Genomic DNA, 17385 nt, shown 5'->3' on the forward strand with positions numbered 1-17385 from the left:
AAATGAAGCGCTGGCTGCAATTCCCCCTTCTCTCTATTGAAAATAAATTATGTCCATTCATAAAGTTTAGCCCCATCTCCTGGTTTGACTTTGTGGCTTCCATCCACACCTGTCACATAGTCATTATTGCTTTTAATAAATCCCCACTCGGGCCAGGAACTGCCCTGTTTCTCCCCATGTGCGCAGGGCGCCTCTGCCAGGGCTGCAGGGCAGAGCACTAGCAGGCTCAGAGCCAAGGGGCTGTCACCAAGGAGAATGTGTATCTAAAGAGATGGTCTCAAACCATGAAAATGCTTCTGAGCAAGTGCTTCGGGGTGGGGAGGAAAAGAAGGAAGACGGGCACATCTAGCTTTGCTAACCGCTACCCCTTCACCCGGAAGGTGAGGTCACTCTGCTTAGTTAGCAACAAAGCTTCAAGGATGCCAATTCAAACCACGGGGCTGAGCCCCCGTTTTAGACTGTCACAGCCCATCACATTTCAAACACCCATTGCACTTGTGAGTAACAAACTTTTGGGGTGGTTATCTTTCTCTCCCATCAGACCTTAAGTTCCACAAGAGCAGTGACTGGGCTGTGATGTCCACCGTCAACGTCGACCGAGTTGAATGCGTGAATGAGAAGCAGCACAGGTGACTGTGAGAGCACCAGCACGGCACACACGCCTGACACGGAGTGGGCGATGGTAAACGTCAGCTCAACGAGCACAGCTACAGCAATGGACCCGCACGGAGCCCAGGAGGCCTTGGGGGAGCCCTCGCTGGAGCGGACTGAGAAGGGGAGGTGGCACACTGGCATTCCTGTGCAAGAGCCACTGAACAACTGAATCCTACCATGTCCCTTGATCTGGAAGTTGCATAACCAGGCAGGTGATAATTACATTTTTACCCAGCTCTGAAACAGCTACTGGTTTGAAAACATCGTTTAAGCTAAGGGCCAATTATGGTTGTTTACTCAAGTATTTTTTTAACGGCTTCAACTTTTTTCTCTTCCAGACTCATGAGGGAGCACCGGCTCGCACAGACCAGCATGGTCCAGAGGAGCAGCCTGCGAAGATCAGCCCTGAGGTCACAGGAAAGGACGGGGACCGCATCACGGGTACACCTCCGCCACATGCTGCTAACGGTACGGGACCCTCGGAGCACCCCTCGGAGACCGCACCTGCTTCTAGACTCAGCGAACGGGGCACAGAGGCCTGGGTCTGGGTCCAAAACGTGCTCGAGCTCCTTGGGGGATTTCTCGTACATCTTCTTTCTCTCCGGCTGAGCTCTGCTCGTCTCCGCCAGGGGGAAGTCGTAGTAGCCCTTCCTCTTGGCCTTGAGGCGCAGCTTGTTCCGATAGTGCTCGATGTCGGACTTCTGCTTCAGGGCTTTGTCCACCTGGGGAGAGAGAGAGGCTCAGGCCACCCCCGAACACGCACGCTGACAGTGGGAAGCTTGCACCAAGGGTCACAACTCCTGGAAAAGCCATCCTAGGCTTCACCCCGTCCTTGAGCCAGCCAGACCCACCTGTGCCCCCTTCCATGACCAGCCCACAACAGTGGGCCACAAACCGCGTGCAGCCCGGCCCTCCCTGAGTCAACTGAGACCTTCCATCAGGGCTTCCTTCCTGCTCGTCCACCCGAGTCTGCTCAGGCGGAGGCCTGACTCCATGCTTAGCTTTGTCGGGTGGGCCTTAATCCCGCCTAAACCCTTTCAGTTCTCCCATGTGGGAGCCTCTGACTGGGCAGGCCAGCTGGTTTTGGTGCCCCGACTCCAGCTCCAGCCCTGAGGAACCCCACGCCTCCGCTGGCTATTTAGCTGTGCCCAGCTGGTAAGACAGCCAGTTCCTGCAGAGGCTGAGTTGGGATTGATGGAGTGGGAAGGGGAGCCTCCAGACAGCCTGCTCCTGAGGTCTCTCCACTCTCTCACCTGCATTTGAGAGCTTATTTCTGTCAATCTTTAACTTTCTTGAGAGACAGGTAATTTTGAACCCTTGTATGGCCACTAATGGCAACCGGTTCTGGTTCTATAGGACAAAGCCAGTCTGGTCTGATAGAAAGGAACATGGCCAACATACCTGCTGGTCTGTCAAAGAAAGAAGCAGACGACTATGCTAAATAGATAAACAATGAGGATGCCACATCCACGAAGGGAGCTGCACAGTGAAATCTGCCTGCTACTTACTGGACGAGAGGGAGAAACACTACTGCTGTTTGTAATCAGCCGACTAGATTAACAGAACCATGTGTAGTGTTGTTGTTATGTTTTCTTTAAAGTAATTTCCTGTAATTCATAAAAGAAAAATTCACCCAGTGATAAGATATATAGCAACCTACAGTATGAGGCCAAAGTTTCGCTAACACAAGGCTGCATCTTAGATGCTTTATTTTTACAGCATTGGGAGAAACATAAACTGGGGGACATCTTTTTTTCTAACTTTTTCAAAGAGCTCCCCAACCCGGGCCCTAATGATATTTTTAAGCTGATAGCATTTCGCAAGTCTTCATACTTCCCTCACTCTGCTTGCCATTGAGGAAACTAGCAGAGAAGAAGCTGGCATGACATCTTCTGAGCCAGGAATCCCATTTCTGGAATCTCTCCCAAAGCAACATTCCAAGAGAGGTTCAAAGTGTGAGATGAAAGTTAACATCACCAGCAATCAGACATATCAGGATCGATCCCTTCCTGAGGCAGCGGCCACAAAAGGTCACACGGCTCCACAGTTACGCCAGAAACGTCAGCCTCGATCCAACCGCAAGGAAGCATCAGACAAGCCCGAACTGAGGGACATTCTCCATAGTCACTGTCAATCCTCTTCAAAAGAGTAATGATCATGAAAGACCAAGGAGGGTCACAAAGAATGTCTAAGGGACTGTCCCAGCCTGGAGGAGACTCAGGAGACAAGAAAATGCCATGTGGGATCCAGGACTGGATCCTGGAACAGGAAAAGGACATTAGCAGGAAAACCAGTGAAATTGAAATTAGGTCTGTAGATCAGTCAGTAGTGTGGTACCAATGTCCACTTCTTGGGTTTGATCGTTATTCTCTGGTATTTAAGCTGGTAACTTAGGGTTAGTGAGGTGAAGAGCATATGGGAACTCTTCTATTGCTGCAACCCTTCTGCAAGTCTAAACTTCTTTCAAAATAAAAAGTTTTTAAAAGTAACGTGAAATTATTCATTGTAGTGTTATTTATAATAGCCAAAACCAAAACTAAAACCAAAAAACACCTGGAAGGTTTGAACAACGGGAGATTAGTTTTCCAATCAATGGTATCCCTACTCAACCACGTCATTGACAACGACCTTCAGAAAGACAAGAACACACCAATGCTTCCGACACAAGATGTAAGCCTGCATATGATGAGATTCTCAGTACACGTGGGTTTGATCAAGAGCTTGAAGAGAAGGTGCAAAAACCAGATGATGTGTTAGGGTAGTGAAATTAGAGTGAGCTTTCCCTTAACGTCTGCACTTTCTATGTTGTTATTATGCTTTCTTTAAAATAATCTTTCAAAGAATTTTCCTGAACTCATAAAAGGAAAATTCATGGCTTCAGGGGTGCTTCTTAAACAAGCCACCCCTAAGAGAAGAGGGAAGAAAACTGTAAGATAATCCACCCTAAACGCCACAAAGCAGCAAGAGACAGAGAGCAGGTGGCACTCTTCTCCAACCCAAATGCCAGCAAGGGCCACTGCTCAACTACCAGCATGTGGTGAGCACCCACTCCCGACAGGGAAAATGCTTGTCTCTTCTCCTTCTGTGACAGGGTGGCAGGCCTGGCAAAAAAGGGAGTGGTATGTTGAATTTAGCCAAGATCTGGGTTCTGTCCCCAAGACATTCCTATCACCAAACTGGGATGAAAAGACCCAGGCACGGTAGCCATCATCTGAGTCTGTGCTGGCAGAGGGTCCTATCCAGAGCAGTTACTAGTGCATGAGTGAAAACACCAGAGGCCTCTAATCACTGGGTTGGCATGTCTGGTGGCAGAATTGTGCCTAAGGAAAGATTCAGTGGGTGTGATAACAGGTTCCCAAATTATACAGCCAAGCAGCATCAAGTCCATGATGAACGAATCCTTGCTCATTGACTGACTAATTGATAATAACAAGAACGTGTACACAATAAGTGTGCTAGGCGCTGTTCTAAGTCTTTTATGTATATTACATCACTTGAGCCTCACAATAGCCCATTTTACAGACGGGAGTACTGAGCACAGAGAAATGAACTAACCTGCCCCAAATCACACCAACAGGAAGTAGAAGAGCTGGGATTCAAATCCTGGCAGCATGGCTGAGAGTCCATACTCTTTTAAGCACATTGATATTTTTCTTTTCTTTGTTTTTTTGGGGGGATGATAATTTATCGGACTAAACATAAGATTAAAAAATTCTCATCAGCATTAAATACCCTATAAAATTCTCTGGAAGTATTTGAAAGCCTTTCTGAAACTAAGAAGAAGTACATTTGAAAAGAAGTTCTCTTTTTTCTCTTGCCATGGACTATGGAGTTCTAAAAACACCAATAAAAACACAATTTTGATATGCATTCATATCAAAATAAGACTTTTAGTTTGGACTATATCTACACTACCTTTAAGGGTATATTATACCTCAATAAGAGAACAAAATCTGCCCTTGTGAGGGTTAAGCCACCTCTCCAGCTGAAAGACCACAACAAAAAGTATATTTAAAATTTGGGCATGTTAACCATTATGATTTGATTAGCAACTCAACCTTTTTTAACTTAGGTATAATTGGCATATAACATTATATTAGTTTCAGGTGTACGACGTAAGGATTCGATATTTGTACACACTGAGAAATGACGACCACAGTAAGTCTAGTTACCACCTAGCACAATGCTGTTTTTCACTGATGGGTGACAGTAAGTCAGAGAGGGGGAGGGAACACTGGACAGGGAGCTGGGGGGCCTGAACATCATGCTGCCACCATGCCTGCAGTGTGACTTTGAGCAAGCCACTTGACCTCTCTGGCTTCAGCTTCTTTGTCTGAAAAATGAGGAGTTTGGCACAGATGTGCTCTGTAAGTCTACAACCAGTGAAGTTCTTCTTAAGAACTGACGAACCTCAACCCGTCACACCTTTAGGCCAGTTCAGTCCTTTTGTCCAGAAAGAAGAGGAGCTTCCTGAATCAGGTTTGTAAAAGGCCTTCATCCAAGGCCTGGATGGGGGGATGAGGACAAGCCCCTCATGTCCGTTTACAATGGCCAGGTGTACAAGGCCATGGCATGTTCCTTGAGGTGTGGTGGGAAAAGACTTTAAAACTTTGGAATTCTCCCACCCATTGCAGGTACCGATAGCAGAGTATAAACAAATGAAATGAACAATCGACACGACAGCTTGACAAGAGAGAAAAATTCGAGTAAGTATGTGTGTGCGCACACATGCAATGCAAGTGTTCACGTGCGGGTTCCATATGCACGTTCTTAAAGGTTCACAAACATCTTCAGCCCACCGACCATTCCGAAGATGGAGGAATGGCAGATAAGTGTTACCCAACTTGCTCTCCTGCTCTCCTGTAACTGCCACTATCTATCTATCTACCCATCTATCTATCCATCCATCCATCCATCCTTCTGTTTTTCTTTGGTGAAATCATCATTCTCCAGTGTATGTTACACATTTTTTTCACACTCTTAGGAGAATTGATTAACATCATGATATTCACTGATATCCTCCTGGAAGCAGACAAAGGGCTATTTCAAGCCAGCGAAAAGGAGCAAAGTCATTTGAAAGCTCATATAGTGGGCTACGTCCCTGTCCCCATGACAGTATCTTCTCTAGTTCCCCATCAGTTCCAGCCCCTCCCATGCCCACAACTGACAATCCATAATGAACAGTTTAAGAGTGGTATCAAGAAAGGCAGACAGCTGTGCTTGTGACAGGACGGGGAGGTAGAATTTCTGATACTTCCCTTCATAACCATTGTTTTTAAAAAGCCCCCTCTGGGCTCTCTAACAAAGGTGAAAAAATGCCCCCAAAGCATCATCCAACAAACTCGCTGAGGGCGACTTGTGTTCTGACTCATTCCACGAAGGCCTGCTCATGCAGAGGTGAGAATGACCGCTGCACCCTCTACTCTGGAGCCCTCTGGACCGCCCTGCCCCAGTGTTCCCAGGGCCTGCTCCTCAGTCCAGAGTCCCCGAGGTCTGGCTGCACCAGCTCTCCCAGCCCTGGGGCCTCCGGCGCTCACCTCCCCATTGAGGACTGCTGCCTCCTGGTTCCTGTCCGAAGAGGGGTGCACCACAGGGAGGGCTGTGGGCTTTATAGCAATGAGCTGCACAGATCCAGAAGACGTGTCAAAGGGCTCGGCAGCCGCCTTGCCGGAGTTGTCAAAAAGAACTGCTCCTTCCTCTTCATCGCTTGCTGGCACTAAAGCACAAGAGAAACACACAGATTGTATGGTCACAGGGGAGCCGCACGACCACGGGGAGATTTACGTAAGGCTCACAGCCCAGGTCAGTACTTCACTCAAAATGACCTCAGGAACAGCAGTGTCTGGTTCTGTGCTAGGACTCACTGTTGGCGAATTTCTTTTAAATTTAAGATCAAACTATTCATCCCTCCATTGCATGATCAATGAGTAAGAAAGAATTTTAAAGGTTTGAATTTAAACAGTAAAAACCATTTTTTCCAAACTGACAAAATGCTTTTGAAAAAAATAAATTTTTTCTCTATGTTTGAGTTGGAGATGGGAAAGGCACAATTTGGCCAAACCCGGCAACCATTCTTAAAATACGGGAATCAACAGAATAGCGGCATTCAGCTCAGTCTCTGCCACCACAGCTACTCATTTTTGCGTGATGTTGAGGTAACAAGTCTTCCCTGCTCAACTCGCCACAGGAAGTGCTGCTGACACTTGACTCTTTTTCTTTCTAAAGGCTGCTTCTCCAATGAGTTGGGTTTTAGTTTCTTTCATTTGTCTAAAACAAAAGAAAGCTAAGAAATAACACCCAGAGAAATGAATTTAGCTGCAGACAACTCCCCTAGCCAAAGAGAGTGATTTCCACCTACACTCTTTTAGACGAATTCTCCTCAGACAGATCATTCGGCTGTGGGCGCTGAAAGACACCGGCCCGCCTTGCGCTCCATCACTCAGCAGACGGAAGTGCCAGGGCCAGTGGTGTCTTGCTGATTTACTTGTTCTTAAAGCACAGTCCCATTAAGTGACTATAAGAGTGACAGCTTGTTGAGCACAGCTCGGTGAGAGAGAAATTAAGCCTGTTCAAACAACTAACCCAGTAGGCAATTTAGGAGCAAAATAGGTGTTATATAGAAAATGAATGGAATAGAAGTATACTCATCTTTCCTCCTGTCTGCTCAAAAGATTGGGATTTCTTTAAATTATCAAGAAACACATAGTTTGTATCATTCTGTCACTTATCATAAAGATTATCAGAAGATTTGTCAAATTAAGCCGAGTAAATTGTTATCGTACAAAGTGGCTAAAACACCTCAGAGTCTACCAATGGGTTACAATTAGAGTATTTTTTTGTTCTGTGGTCTTATTTGCAAATAGCAGGCCACCAAGCAGCCAGTGACAGAGGAGAATCTCTATTCAGACATGTTAAGCAGATGCACATATCTTTCTAGAGTGGAGTTTTGCTGGGTAACGTTCGCCTGGCCCCCAGTATCTCCCACCTGACATCTGCTATGAAAGCCACCTACGGTAGCCGCCTCCAAGATGGCCCCCAGTATCAGTAACTCTTCCTGCTGTTCACAGCCACAATGAATGGGACTGACCTGTGTAACCAACAGGACATTGCAAAAATGTTAGTGTGTTACTTCCAAGGCTGGGTCTTAAAAAAAATTGGCAACAGACGTTAGTTTAGGGTGAATCTTCCTCAGCAAAACAAAAATGAAAACAAACATCATGGCTTCTAGATTGCTCTTTCTTAGATTACTTACTCAGGGGAAAGCCAGCTGCCATGTTATGAGGACACTCAAGCAGCCGTATGGAGGGGTCCCTGGGGCAAGAAACTGAGACTCCTGCCAACAGCTATGTGAGTGAGCCACCTTGTAAGTGGGTTCTGTAGGACCGGTCAAGCCTCTAGACAACTACAGCCCAGGCCAACATCCTCTTCTTCTTCTTCTTTTTTTGTGGGTAAGATTGGCCCTGAGCCAAAATCTGTTGCCAATCTTCCTCATTTTTTGCTTGAGGAAGACTGTCCCTGAGCTAGTCCTCCTGTATTTTGTATGTGGGATGCTGCCACAGCATGGCTTGATGAGTGGTGTGTAGGTCCATGCCCAGGACCCAAACCTGCAAAGCCCAGGCAGCTGAAGCAGAGCATACAAACTTAACCATTACACTACCGGGCCAGCCCCAGGCCAACATCTTGACTGAGATCTCATGAGATACTCTTCAGCCAGAACCACTCACTAAGCCACTCCTGAACTGCTGACCCACAGACATTCTGTAAGATAATAAATGTAGGCTGTCATTTTGGTTGCTAGGTTTTGGGGTAATTTGTTACACAGTGATAAGTAACCAATACACCTCCTGAACAGCCTGCCTCATCCGCGCTTCCACGCTTGTCCTCCCACCCCAAATCCACACTCCACCAGCAGCCAGGGTGGATCATCTTTTCAAAAGGTGACCGGATCACAGTACTCCTCCAATCAGAACCCTCTGAGGGCTTCACCTCTCTCAGAAGAAAACCAGAGTCTTTACCACTGCTGACAAGGTCCTGTGTGATCTGGCCAGCCACCTTGCTGAGCTCACTTCCTGCCTCTCCCCTCATTCCCTCTGCTCCAGCTAGAACAGCCTCTTGAACGCACCAGGCTTGTTCCCGCCTCCTTTACTGCTTCTGAGCTGTGACACCCTTCCCCTCACTCTGTGGACAGGGTAAGGGGGGCATAACTCTAACGGGACAGCAAAAGGACACCCTGGAAATTGTAGAAACTACAGTTCTTTTTCATCCTGACTCTCAAAAAAGTCATATTCAGATTTGCACAATAATTCCCACAGGATCGTTTAAGAGAAAAATAATTAGTTATCCTCCTCTCAAAAAAGACTGTATGGAAAAATATATTAAAGGTGTTACATTAAAATGTCGTGTGAGTCCAGCAGGTTCATGGGAATATTTAACATGTAATTAGTATCCAAAGACAAAAGCACGGGAGAATGCTGAAGGAAAGGGCCACAGTTAAGCTGAGGAAGCGTCTTAGGTCCATCATTACAGTCCATGCCACGAAACAACCATCCCATATCTAGTTGTGTCTTATCTGCGTTTCTTTTTTTTACATTTAAGAAGTGGTTTTATTTATTTTTTATTTTTGTATGAGGTATAACTGACTTAAAACATTATATTATTTTCAGGTGTATAACGTAATGATTCAATATTTGTATATATTACGAAATGATCACCAGAAGTCTAGTTAATATCCATCACCACATATAGTTACAAATTTGTTTCTTGTGATGAAAACTTGTAAGATCTACTCTCTTAGCAACTTTCAAATATGCAGCACAGTCTTATTAACTGCAGCTGCCAGGCTGCACAGCATGTCAGTTTTAGCTTCTGTAAGCCAGCCTGGCAAGGGAGAGTTCATTTCTTCACATTTGACCTGGCACGGGGAGAAACCCCCCGTTTGAGGCAGAAAACGCTCTTAAACACAAGGCACTCTTTCTTGCTGGAACCTTTATTAAAGCTCAAAGACAAACAATCTGCAACCAGAACCACTGCCCTCTGGTGTCGCCTATCGAGTAATGAGCAAGTCTTCACTCTGGGAAGGCAAAGAAAGAGTGAAAATGGAACTTGTTTCTGAGCTAATACCTTTGACAAGTCCTCAAGGGCTCCTGCTAAGAAAGAAGTAATTCGCTCCTGAAACTCTCTGCTTCTTGCCCTCCTGCCTCACCTGCCCCAGAGATGAGGCGCCAGCCCTGCCTAGACGGGAGCCCCACCTGGGGTGCCTCCAGGACCGAGAGTGGTGGGTTTGCTCCTACAGGACTGAAGATGCAAACACAGATTATGTTCTCACCTTGAACTCAGTTTAAACTCTTTTCTGGAAAACACTCTTTCTAAGGTGACATTGGCTTGGTTCAGAAGTTTAAGTGTCCGTATTTGGTTGAGAAGATGCCAGACTGTTTTGCTTTCAAAATCCTAGCTCTCACACCTATCTTTCCCACTTAGATTTAAACATCATCTTGAAACAGAGTCTAAAATCGCCTCACAGCCACAATAACGTATGAAGCCACTGAGCCACAAGGACCCACACCAGCCATGTTGCTAGGGACAGTGTCTTTTCCTTTTAAAGTTCTTATTTTCACAAAAGTGGAAAATTAGAAGCCACAGACACAAGAACCTGGTGACAAACAGGAACAGCTTTAGAACAACAGCCTGATGCACTAATTAGCTTATTAGTCAACCTCAGTAACCCTAACCTCTAGAATGGATACGGAGCCATAAAACAACAGTATCTGAATATTCCATAGCTGGAGAACAATCTATTCTCAGAGGCCACATCCACACAATGAAGTGCTTTTTGCAAGCTGACAGTGTGATGGAAACACACCTTTCAGTTTTCTCCACAATTCCATTGTGTTATTTTCTTCCTTCCTTCCTTTGGTTCATCTTCGATTTCAACAAAACACATTGTTGATTTTTTTTGTGAACTCTAACCGAGTACTATGACACAGTGGAGCCCTCTGATAAAAAGGACGAGTGTGGGGGCCACTGAAGGACTGTCCCAGAATTCTGATGGGATTCATCATCCGGTGAATTTTACATTAAACAAGTTGGTCCCATCATTTCTATCTGAAAAATTCAAACTGAAACGTCACTAAATGGGAACTTGTGGTGAAACAGAAGCAACTAACCCTGAAAACTCACTGGTTTTACTTTTGGCAAAAATAAAAGGCAACGAAGCACAGTAATCTGGAGAAAGGATGGCGTTTTAGCAAAACAAACACATTTAAACCTCCACCTGGTACAGTAATTGCATTTTATTCATGCACCCAGCTGTTGTTATTTCTGAACCTGATATTTAAATAATCAAAGTGACCTAAACAGAATAAGGAGGTGGGCAGAGACGGGGGAGGAACAAGAACGGGCAGGTCAGCGGGAACATTTAGAGCCGGCCAGTGTCTCACCGGCCCGCGTGGGGAGGGGGTCTGGGGCTGGCTCTGCCCCCTCCTCTTCTACAGATTATGTACGGGGGAAGAGGAAAGGCATCGTCTTGTAAACGTGTATTTACTGACAGAGGAGTCTGTATATCGCACATTTTTAAGCAAGAAAAAGGGCACAGAACAATACGTGCATTGCAATACGACAAAAAACAAAGATGTGTGTGTGTTGTATGCACAGTACAAATGTCTGAGAAAGACACACACTGAGCTATTCAAGGTTGTGTGAGGACTGGGTGGGTGACGGGGCATCTCGGGGACAGTGGACTTTGACTTGACTTTATACATTTCCAGGAAGTATAGAAATGAAGGAAGGCGAGGGAGCAGGAGGAGTAGGCGGGGCATCTTGGTCGGGTAGGGCTGGCAGTCACAGCACTTACTTAAAACAGCTCTCCCCTAGGGCCTTCCAGTGTTGTCTCACTCTCTGCCCAATCTCCCTTAGCACTTTGCTCTGGGAAGAAAGAGAAGACAGAGCTCCTCTGGCCTTCTGGGAGCTGGCCTGGCAGAGAGCCGATGGCAGGATTTCTGCTGGTCCCAGGTAGGGGAGGTATTCCAGGAAAACCCCACATCTCGTCCCCTGGTTCTAGTGAAGCACATTCTCTGTGTTCCAGGGCGTGGGCAATTCAGGAGAAGAAAAAACTCAAGAATCAAACTGGTGTGACAGTTTAAACAAGGGCTTTATATAACAGCTAGAAATGTGAGCAGGACCACATTTTCCCTGCAGAAGACAAAGCTGTTGTGCCAGTCTTTCTTTTGGTCAGAAAAAAGAGATAAGTAAGTGACATTTGAAAACAAAAGAGTGCTCTTATGCTAGCTTCAAGAAAAGTCCCTGAACCATCCTTCATCAGATTCCTTTAGAAGGAAGCACGGTTAACCAGAGGGCCAGAGTGTTTGCCTCTTCACCTGGCATTTCTACAGGACTCCATCCATAATCCCCTAAAATCCACAAGGAATTTTCCCTGATCTGACTGGCAGCACTGGGTACTTCAACTGGGACCCCTGTCAGCCAGCATCATGCTCAGAAGGACCGAGTGGAGATGAGCTTCAGAACAAAGGATGGATCAGAAGGAGCAGGCTGCACAATGGTGTCTGACAACAACGTGCAATCTATAGTTGGTGCCGCAGTACAATAAGGTAACTCCAATGACTTACAAACAGACCCGACACCAACCCTTTACAGGGAGGGAGAGAAACTAAACAGTTAAGTTTCCCTGAGAATAAAGGCAGAAGCTTAGGCTGATTTTTATGATGACAGATTTATTACTGTGTTGTTTTTCCTGGGAGAGGTGGATTTCCAATATTTGGACTCACTGGCATAGACCTACCCACTGAAACTTATCAGGGGAGTCAGGGCAAGAAAATGAGGAGACCGTCCAAGAGAGCATCATTTCAGAGACCTGCCGCCCTAGTGGACCTGATGCTAGAAATCACATCAATTAACCCAAGAATTAGAAAAATGTCTAACCAAACATCAGTTCATTCATAGGGTTTTTCTTAGGCACTGCACAATTCCGTAAGAACAGGGGGCAGAGGGCATGAGACAGAATAATTCAGGGCAGAGGGTAAGGTGATACAACGAGAGGTAGGCAGGAGACTCCCGGTCTTTGGGGGTACAACAGAAGAACTGAGAGTTAAAGTACACTGACGTGGGTGAGTGTGCGCACGTGCATGTGTGTGATGGGCCCGGGGTGGTGCTTGGCAGGGGAGGCGCCTCACCATTTCTCTTCCGTGCCTCCTCCTTCGCCACTTTCTGCTGTGCCATCACAGTCTCGGGTGAGCGCCCCCCGGAGCTGGGCTTTCCTGATTCGCTGCTGCTGGCAGAGCCGTTCTCACTGGGCGACCTGCTGGAGTAACCATAGCAACAAGGAGCCGGTAAGTTTCGGCTGGAGCAGCCTCCTCTCAAGGTTATTTTATTTGCACAGTTTATGTCTATAGCCTTCCATTCTGGTTTTATCCACAAAGAAGAAAGGATACAGGAAAGAAAACAAGTCCACACTGCGGCACAGGTTCAGCAGCGGGCTGTTCTGAAGTGTGTTAGTAGCGCTGAGCTCTGCAGAGAGGTTCACGGGGCAGAGCCCTCAGTTCCCATCTCTCCCTCATTACCCTAGGGACCATGGAGACAGCAGCCATCGCATTTGTAAGCATGCCCTCTTTCTAAAGCACAGACCGTGGCTAGTGGCAGAGTGTCTGATTCACATGGCGTCTTCAGGAACATGCACGAAAGACAGTTCTCTTCAGCTGTTCTCTTCACAGAATATACCTTGACTACTAAAGGTTCAGTCACTCTGCCATTGAGTTCTTCTCTCTGCCTCTCTCTCTCTCTCTCTCTCTCTGACACACACACACACACACACACATGTGCACACTTTCTTTAACTGTGCTGTTAACTGCTTACATCTGAAACTACCAATTTCAGCTATCCATTCCTTCAGGAGATACTTTTTGTGCACCTGCTCTGTGCCAGGCCTGGTGCCAGGTATACCAGTGTGGAGGGATAAGATGACACCACCCATGCTCTCCAAGAGCTCCCAGACAGGACCACCCACCATGTGCCAAGGACCGTGCTGCACACTTTCAAAACTGTTAACGAATCAGCATCACGCCCACTGACTCAGACTGTCAGTCTTGTTTAGAAAGTGTGCAATGTGAGGCTCAAGGAGGTGGCGTGCTTTGTCCAGGGCAGAGTTGGGAAGTGGCAAATCAGCCCTGGAAGCCAGGGCTCACCCTGCAGGTAGGAGCTTTCCCCATGCGCCAGAGCACCTTGCTCTACCGTCCCTTGTGGGGCCCTCTTGGGCCAGGCCTTTCACAGGCCAACCCACAGGGCCCTCTCTCCTTCTCTCAGGCCAGACTCTAGTCTTCCAGAAATAACTCTGTGGAAACATGGGCTCTGGAAAGTGCCTGCTGGGGTCTGTGTTCCCTTGGGCCTCAGACTCGCCAGCCTGGGGTGGGCTGGCATAAAGGCCTTCTGCTCTCCCGCTGTGGGAGGCAATCAGGACCAAGACCCAGACGCCTCATCAAACCCCTTCTTCTTCTGTTGTCAGTTGTCCAAATTCATGGCAACCGGCCCCTACGACGGACAACTGACGGGAATACAATGCAGCACTTGGCCAGGAAGCACGCAGTTTCTTCAGTGGAAGCCGTGCGTCCTTGCGGATGATCCTTTTCTTCCCCCTCCCCCTTCTCCCTCTTCATCCTCTGCGAATTCTCCATTCTGTCTACTTTAGTGCCCTGTAGCACCCTAAAATCATGAACAATGAAAGCACCCACTCACAACCACAGCAATCAGCCAGGAACCTCCAGGGAACACTAAAGCCGGGGGGGACGGTCCTTGCCAAAGGTCCACAGACAAGTAGAAGCTTGGGAAATGCTGTTTATGGCATTCCTTCTTTGGATATTCCTAATGCATATTAGCAGACAAAGGCTCTGATCTTTCCTATCATAAAGGGACTTTAATCCAGCATTTTCCAATTTACTTGGCCACAAATCTCTTTCACCATAAAACCCTTTAACCTCCTATAAAACCAGTAACCTCCAAGAAAACTAGCAAGGCATTAATTTATTGACTGTAAGTTACTGACCAATAACTACGTGATCAAAGTGCTGGGTGTGCAAGTACACGTACACAGAGAAGACACAGGCCCTTTGATTGTTTTCAGAATCCCATAGCTAACGGCACTTGCTTTTCCAACTGGCTTTATTGGGACAAAGAAGCTTCCGTTGAGGTCCAGAAAGAAAGGAAATGGAAAGCCTTCTTGTAACCTATTTCACATCCATAAAACACTGAATGGTTTCTGCAGCATTTGCACACCTTTCCCTCATTTGATCCTGAAGCAATTTTCTGGCTATTCCTCTCACTCCAAGGAAAGGTGTAAATGAGACATTTCTCGAGAGAAAACCCAAAGCTACTTTACTCTTTGCATCAGACTTATGTTTACACGGAGTCATCAACTCAAAAATTCTGATCAAAACAGAGAGTGAGATAGGTGTGTATATGTGTCCACTCACGTGACAGTAACAAAAATGTTTCCGAAAGCAAGAAAGTGTCACCCGTGAGGTTGCAGTTTTAGGCTGTTGAACTCAATAGGCCCCATTCTGAGATACATGGGTGTCCACGGAGGCTGGAAGAACAATCTTGCAGGTGGGATTAATCCAATGCTGACCCGTTATGAATAATTGCTGCATTCGAATACCCATGCAAACAGCTGTCCCCATGAGGTTGATTCTCTCCTCACCCATTAACCGCAGTTGCGGGCCAACAAAATAGCATCACCCAGAGCCTTGGCTAGAGGAAAAGGACCCACAACACCCATCTGGTTGTCGCTAAGTGGCTGAATCCTCAGATTTCAGTTTTAAAACAACTTTTAAAAATTGAGATATTTTAATGACCACCAAATCACTGGTTTTCCTTATTTCTCACTTGCAAAACTTTCTGGATCATCTAACAGGTCCATTCTGAGAGATCATGCAGTCCACATTTAGCAGAAATGAGGAAGCTGATGTGGCAAGGTGGGGACGCCAGAAACAAAGATGCATAATGGGTTTGCTCTTGGGTTTGGCACCTTAAAATCCTCCCAAATGATCAGAGACTCCTGTGGTCAGCTGAACTTGAACAGAGGTGAGGTTTCTCCCACAGTTTTGGCAATGATATAGCCAGCCTTTAGTAAAATTATATTTATATGGTAAAATTGTGAAGCAAATGTAGAAATCATTCAGCAGTGTAGACATTGTTTTCTTTATCTATATTTGTTTCATAAACTATTATTTCTTAATAAAAATCTGGGGGTAAGTAATTGAATTTGATTAGCAGGAGTAGACCCCCTGCTAATCAAGAAGACAGCAGCAAACAGGACACAGGCAGAGACTTGAGAAGCACTTGCACTTTGGGCTTGTTTTCTCCCTGCCCTGGGAGCCCTGTAACCACCTGTGAGAAAGCCAGGGCTGGCCCACTGGAGAGGAGAGACCACATGCCAAGTGGCCTCAGTTACCTGGCCACCCCAGACAAGACTGTCATCAACAAGCAGCCCAGCTCACCTACCACCTGACTGCAGGTGCACCAGCGAGCCCACCCGAGATGAGCCGAGCCCAGCTCAGACCAGAAGAACCACTCAGCTGAGCTCAGCCCAAACTGCTGACCCAGCAAAAATCATGAGCTAAAGAAGTGGTTGCTTTAGGTTGCTAAGCTTTGGAGTGGTTTGTTACAGAGCAATAGATAAGAAATCCACACGCCCTCAACCTTCTTTCCTACACAAGCCAAATGCAACCCAGCTTCTCTGTACCTCTGTCTGAGGCACCAAGAGCTCCTGGGAAAAAAACAGGCTTGAAGCTTGACTCCAACACAAAACTGGTGTAATTGACAGGGACAACCCTTCCTTCCTCCTCCAACGACTCCTTTCTCTTCGCTTCTTGGATTCCACTCTTGCTTTGCGCTCCTCACGCCTTTCTTCCTGATGCTCTTCAGTCTCCTTTGCTGATTCTTTTTCGTCATCCAGACCTCTAATCATTGTGGTGTCCCAGGGGTCAGTTCTGGGATCTCATCTCTTCTCTATATTCTCCTGGGTGACCCCATCCAGTCTCACTTTTAAATAACTGGACACTAACAACTCCTACATTTATATTTCTACCCTGGTCCTCTCCTCTGAACTCCAGACTCGTATGGTTAGCTGAGTTCTCAACATCTCCACTTGCATGTCTAATGGGCATCTCAACATGCCCACATCCAGACTCTTGATGGTCCCCTGCAAACTCTTCTCCTCCAGTCTTCCCAACACAACAAACAGTAAATTCATCCCTCTCTATTTCCATACCCCACAGCAATCTATCAGCAAATCTTGTCAGCACTTCTTTCACAATCTCTAGAATCCGTCGCTTCTCACACCACCACCATGGTCTACACCGCCACCCCACCTGTACTGCTGTGGGAGCCTCCTAACAGTCTCCCTGTTTCTAGCTGCTTCTCTACAGTCTGTTTTCCACACAGCAGCAAAGTGAGCCTCAAAAACTGCAAGTCACATCATGTCACGGTTCTTCTCAAAACCCTGCAATGATTTCTACTCTGCATTCAAAATATAGTTCCAAGTCCTGACTTTGGTCTATAGCGCCTGACATGGTCAACTTCAAGTGACTTCGCTGACTCTTCTGCCACCACTGTCCTCCCTAGTTCACAGCAGGCTCTTTGACCTTCTTGCTCTTATTTACGTATGTCAAGAAGTTTCCTCCTCGGGCTTTGCACATACTGTTCATCTGCTTGGAACATTCTTCCCCT

At 46.6% G+C, this 17385-nt stretch overlaps 1 protein-coding gene across 2 annotated transcripts in view; it reads right to left on the reverse strand.

Moving 5' to 3' along the window:
• KIAA1549L (KIAA1549 like) overlaps positions 1-17385 on the reverse strand; it is a 267475-nt gene that overhangs the window by 46158 nt on the left and 203932 nt on the right. Inside the window, exons 13-15 of one of the 2 annotated variants that reach the window (XM_044750163.2) lie at positions 12840-12964; positions 6192-6370; positions 1159-1376 (exon numbers count right to left, since the gene is read on the reverse strand). In XM_044750163.2, coding sequence (XP_044606098.2) covers positions 1159-1376; positions 6192-6370; positions 12840-12964 — 522 coding nt within the window. Of the gene's footprint in view, positions 1-1158; positions 1377-6191; positions 6371-12839; positions 12968-17385 lie in introns of both variants that reach the window. The other variant, XM_044750162.2, reaches the window with a different exon arrangement.

This window comes from Equus asinus, chromosome 17 (genome assembly GCF_041296235.1).
Source record: "Equus asinus isolate D_3611 breed Donkey chromosome 17, EquAss-T2T_v2, whole genome shotgun sequence".
In the NCBI taxonomy this organism is placed as follows: Eukaryota; Metazoa; Chordata; class Mammalia; order Perissodactyla; family Equidae; genus Equus; species Equus asinus.